At 34.9% G+C, this 6,000-nt stretch overlaps 1 protein-coding gene across 1 annotated transcript in view; it reads left to right on the top strand.

The window, feature by feature from the left end:
* The first annotated feature begins 420 nt into the window (after positions 1-420).
* Positions 421-6,000, top strand: part of LOC124596300 (protein BUD31 homolog) — a 53,468-nt gene continuing 47,888 nt past the window's right edge. Inside the window, exons 1-2 of the mRNA XM_047135405.1 lie at positions 421-439; positions 611-725. Of these exons, the coding sequence (XP_046991361.1) occupies positions 632-725 (94 nt within the window). The 5' untranslated portion in view covers positions 421-439; positions 611-631. The remainder of the gene's footprint in view (positions 440-610; positions 726-6,000) is intronic.

Raw genomic sequence — 6,000 nt, 5'->3', positions numbered from 1 at the left:
TGTCGATCGCTTTTGCATGTTGAGGTACATGGTACATGTCTGTGCTTCTTATGTGTGAATCTCTGTGTTTGTAATCTTTTGATATCAACGTGGTAAGCTTCAATTCTACCCAACGTTACAAGTGTTTCTTGACGAATGTGTGGTAGCTTGCCAATCGTTTCATGGTTTTTGTCCATACTTGCGCTTATTTTAGAATCATTTTTAGAAACATATATGCCTCCTGATACTACACAAATCCTTGGAGGCAAGAAAATAACTCAAATACTTCGTAAATTACGTGGGAAATATGCTTCAAAACAAACACGCTTACAACGCGTCTGACTTTCACCTTACTCGCCGATTGGAGCGCTAGTGTCGTTCCATCTGTCAAACGGTAACAACTTTTGCAGCAGTGGCCAGCGAGTGTCGCGACTATTATGTTGGACTGTCGTTCCCAGTTGTGCGTGTTTATTCTTAAAAGAAACTGAACGCAAATAAAAAAGTTTCAGCGTGCAAAATTTTCAAATCTAAGCGTGTATCCTACAATCCTTGGAAGACTTGCAACAATCTGTGTTATCTTTGGTTTTGTATTATAATTTAAAAGTTAATTGTTTATAATGTTTTGTTATAGTTAAGTACAAGTTACGTCGGAATGCCTAAAGTGCGGAGGAGCAAGAAAGCCCCCCCTGAAGGATGGGAATTGATAGAGCCCACTTTGGAAGAACTAGAGCAGAAGATGAGAGAAGGTAAACCACTGTTCTAGAAGGAGTGCAAAACATAGCCTTTGTGTAATTGATGCCAATCGTTTTCCGTAATATCTTCTTTTTACTTGTCCGTCTATTACGATTGATATGTGTTCTAGTCATTGAGCGCGACTGATATACTGAAAGACTTGATTGTAATAGTAATGTGAGTTTCCTATTGTGTCAATCTGGTGCAGTCTGAAAAAAAATAACTTTTGTAAGTATGTGGATTTGTTTGCATGTGTACTTGCGCAACCTAGGCGAATTAACATACATGTGGTAGTTTCACGTGTTTGTGATTAGTGGATTTGATTCTGATCTAAAGGAATGAAGATCAAGCAGAGTAAATAAAAATCTTTAAACAATGCCGATGACGTAATTCCGCGATAGATGGCCGATATTCTGGAAAATCAGTTGAACGGAATGGATACTGTTATTGAGTAAAGGCTACAAATTGAACATCAACAAAACATGTGTATTAATGGGTAGTAGAAACTAAGTTAGTTGGTGCTGAAGGAACCAGGTTTACTGTCTAAAAGCAGTGATCAACCAAGTACGACTTCAGTTTAGATTTGAGGTGACCAATATTTTGTATGTGTTTAATGGTTTTCCGAACCGTATATTGAAGTCTGCATTTGCTGCATATTTAATTCGATTAAATAATTAAAACTGCATGGTAAATCCATTATTGAGACATATATTCAACATCATTTACATAAAGAAGTATGTCACATTCTGATTGTGATTTTAAAAAGTTTAACTGTTTAGGACTCATTATTGACATTAGTGCACATTTCAGAATTTTCCAGTAAAAAAAAATACTGCAACAGCAGCTGATAGTTTTCCCATCGTGGTTTTTCATCTAATAGTTTCACACAGATTGCTTTTTGTTTTACTGCATAGCATCAAGTCCATCCAAGGGGCTCAGTAAGGCTCAAGCAGAGATGAACAATATATTTTACTGTATATTGCTATTGCTGTAAGTCTGTAATTTTTTTTTTCTCCTTTGCTGTCACTAATGGATTTTCCACCCATTAGGTAGTAGTAACAGTGTTTGTAGTGTCATGTACATAAATAAATACTCAGAATTCATCCTAAGTATTGAAATGCTGTAATAACAGAATTCCACTTTGAAAGACAAACAGCTTACTTTACAATTAACAGTGAAAATGAGTCGTCATTACTAAAAAGACCCAAACGTTAGTGAAAGAAAAATCACAAACTAACAAGACCCTCATGGAATTGGAAGTGTGTTGGGTAGGGATACCTGTATTCTTATTAATATGTTCAAACTTAGTACAGTGGTTTTCAATGTGAAGACTGATTTGATGCAGCTCTCCAAATTAGTGCAATAAATCTCTTCATCTCTGAATAACTACTACAATCTACGTCCATTGGAACCTGTTTACTGTGTTGAAGATTTGGTCTTATTATACTATTTTTAACCCCACACTTCCCTCCATTACCATACTGACAATTCTATCTTGCCTCAGGATGTGTCTTATCAGTTGATCGCCTGATTTGCATGAAAATAGACCATAGTGAGAATACAGAGGGTTTTCATTGTGGTCAAAAAAGTAAGGCATGCAAAGTATGTCTTTTAAATGATTAATCACATGTATTAGTTTTGCCAGCTAATGAGTAAACAGTAACCTTCAAATCGAACATGGACATTGGGCTACTCTACAGTTCAGTTTGTCTGACCACATCATCAGTTAACCCTTTGAGAGGAGGAGAGAGGATGGTGATATCATGATTGAAGCAGATAGTGCCTATCTGCAACTCAGCATCTCCGCTGTACGATTTTGTAAAATATATATATATATATATATATATATATATATATATATATATATATAATTTTTTTTTTTTTTTTCCCCCCCCCCCCTGCAATATCTTTGTTAGGGGACCAGATAAAAATCTGAAAATTTTGCAGCGAATAGACCTTCTGATATCAAACTTCAGTATAAATTTCAACTTCGAGGTTCAATTGCAGTGTATGGACTGATGGATAAAGTGTATCAGTTATATAATTTAAACATATCTATAATTAGTTTAAAAAGAAATGAACCAACTAATAACATTATCTTGTTCTCATCCTATTTGTTTTTACTATGTTATTCATTGAACAACTGAGAAATTTCTTCACTCAGAGTGGGCATTAGGTTAAAAGTTACCCACTGTTGTAAATTCCAGGGGAGACAGCTTCTTCAGTACTTTTTCTAACAGGCATCCAAACTTAATCCTTTTCAGGTTTTGTAAAGAAGTTCTTTGGTCCTGGTTGGTAGTAAAATGTAAGATAGACATCTTAGTTTTGACAGTCAATATTATCAACTTCGGCAATCTAAGACTGTTTGCCATAAATGCAAGTCACACTGTCCTTATTTTGATGCATCAGTGGGTACAAGTTTTCCACATTGGTGAAGTCAATATTGGGATGTTGATGTGAACTTGAGCAAGTTGTGTGACTGAAGTACAAAACAATGAAAATATTGGGTGCCTTTAATCTTCTGACAGGTGTTGAATCGTTCCTCCAAGACGTTGGCATTGAGTTCTTGTATTCTGTCACATTTTACAAAAATGTAAGTAATGCCTTTTACCTGTTCTTTCAAGAGTTTAAACATTTCTTGAGGTGTCAAGATCTGGTTCTCATAGGTCTGTTGCAGACTAGTTCTTGTGACAGTTAACATTGTTGTATCTGTGATGCCATCACATGCATTCATCCCATCATGAAAGGGGGGGGGGGGGGGAGTGCCATTCTGCATCAAGTCCTTGGTCTTCTTCATGAAAGGAGATGTTAAAATATTTTTATATTGGCTTGTAGCGCTGTAGTATTGTGTTCACTGTATGCACTTATGACACAAAAACTGGGACTCTTTAGCTTATCTTGATCTCTGTAATAGAACAAAAATGGATGAACTGAGGCATGTTTGTTTACCCAGTAGTGCCCTTGTACTTCATCTTGAACAACAAAGGAATAGTTTTCGGAAAAGTCAATGAGAACTAAGCATTCATCAACTTCCAGAGTTTGATTTTTGTCTTTCATAAACTTACTCTGAGCTTTGGCAATAAAATGATGCATTTTCTGGTTTTCAAGGTTAGCTATCAACTCTTCAAAAAACTGTTCTTGTGGGTTTGTAACTGTTACTATTTCCATTCTATCTTGTGTCAACCATTATTTCTATTCTATTTTGTCCGACATCAAATCGTCACCGTCTGATTCTTCAGACATGTCAAGTAAAGCTTGTTTGCCCGGACAGTCTTTACATTTTCCCATGATCATACTATTGTAGCGGTCAGTGTTGCAAACCAGACCTTCCAAATGATCCTTCTAGTCAGCTCTAAGATTGGCACAATCTATCTACCAACTTCACATTCTGGTGATACAGACAAATGCAAACATTGTGGGTGCCAGATGCCTGTGCAGCAATACACCATTTTGGTCTTGGCTCGCAAAAATTTTACCTTCCAATTCTAATGTCAAATTTTCTTTCCTTTTTTTTAATTCAGTGAACAGTTCGCTTAAATTACACAATATTAACATCTTTTGTGTCTGAGGCTTAGTACCATTTTCTTCCATAGAAACAGTTTTTTTGCCAGGCATCAAACAGCTGTTATTGTCATTTACATAAAACCCAATAAACTTTATGATCAAGTTTTCATCCATGAAATTAGATGCATTTTTCTTTTGTAATGTAGCTAAATTCCCTGCTCTTTTACTAACTGCCTTGTTAATTTAACCAAATATTCTGACACATTAAATTGATCACCAATTTTTGCTCGACTCCAAGAATTTGGTAGTAAACTGATAGTCTTAATTTTATCCTCTTTCTTTGGAATATGACGTCTAATTTTTAGCTTTTCTATCAAATAATCATATTTGGTCAGATAATTTGTAGAACTTTGATCATGTATAGTGCAACTTTTCTTTTGAAATGAAACTTCCAAACTCTTGTTGACAGAAGTTGCCACTTTCTTCATTTTTGTATTCAATGCAAAGGTCTTGTTTCTTAACTTAGTTTTCTAATTTTAGTAGTGTGCGATACACCTGGGACTTCACAAGCTAAATCCACATTTTTTTTTTATAGTTTCCAACAAGTTGAAAATTCTTTATCTGAGCTATCACTTCCCTTACTTTAATGACGAATGTCTTAGAACAACATGTTGGACACATGACTTTCTGGTATTACAGAGATAAAAGGGATTTTATTTTTAGAATAATGGGTAAACATTATTTCTCTCAGACCGTAAGTTACAGGCTTTTTTGTTTCTTAAGAGTCCAAGCAAGACTACGCAAAAAGGTGATGAAATTTCTTTAAGTACTTAATTTCATGGTTCTTGGAAGGTGAGTTAACCTCTGAACCAACTTATAAGTAAAACAACACTTTTTCTTCTTCACTGTAATTTTCAATTAAAGTAATGTCTGTAGGAAACACTCCATGGGCACTTTTATTGCAAGCTTCATTAATAAGAACACCAATACTCTATTGTTAAACTGCACACTTCAAGAGCTTATTTTTAACAGTGTGAGGATTACAAAGGCTTGTCTGTGAGCCTGTAAAGACTAGCAGATGCTGTCTGATAGCCTGCTGAAACTTTCTGCAAGGGATTGTTTCAACAAATAATCATTCATTACTTCAATTTTTTGTGTTTTTTCGTATGTTTAAATTATTCTTTATTCTGTTAGTTCATATTATTTTTTACTTGTATTTGTAATTTTTTTCTGTGATTCCCCATTGAGTCTGAGTTGAAATTTATGCTGAAGTTTGATGTCATAAACATCTATGAAGTGTATATCTTTCAGATTTTTACCTGGTCCCCTAACAAAGATATTGCAGGCCAAAGAATAAAAAAAATATCCCCCCCCCTCCCCCACTGTATTTCTTATAAGTGTAAGCTTCTCGCCCTTGATAGTCTAGAGAAGGTAACATACTGTGTAGTGTAATAGCACAAAAATATCATGGTTGAGGAATTACTACTCCTGTGCAAAAGTACTGTTAAAAAAAATCAGGTCTCTTTTTGTGTCCAGTGTAACTTTGAGCCATTAAAAATGTATTACAGAATACATTCCACTAGGTGATCATGGTTTTAATTTATAGATGTGTATGCTGAACTAATGCTTCTTATTTGAAAGGTCTGGGGTAACCCATTAATGAGTAATTTAAGAAACAGCATATACTTGTCAATGCTGAAGAATGCTTGCAGCCTGAAACAGAAATAGACACTGTTTTGAAATGATAACCAATAAAAAAAGTTTTAAAAATGTTTTTGAGCCTAC

Source organism: Schistocerca americana, chromosome 2 (genome assembly GCF_021461395.2).
Source record: "Schistocerca americana isolate TAMUIC-IGC-003095 chromosome 2, iqSchAmer2.1, whole genome shotgun sequence".
NCBI lineage: Eukaryota > Metazoa > Arthropoda > Insecta > Orthoptera > Acrididae > Schistocerca > Schistocerca americana.
Note: the sequence above shows the minus strand (reverse complement) of the source record. Positions and strands in the feature narration are given on the sequence as shown.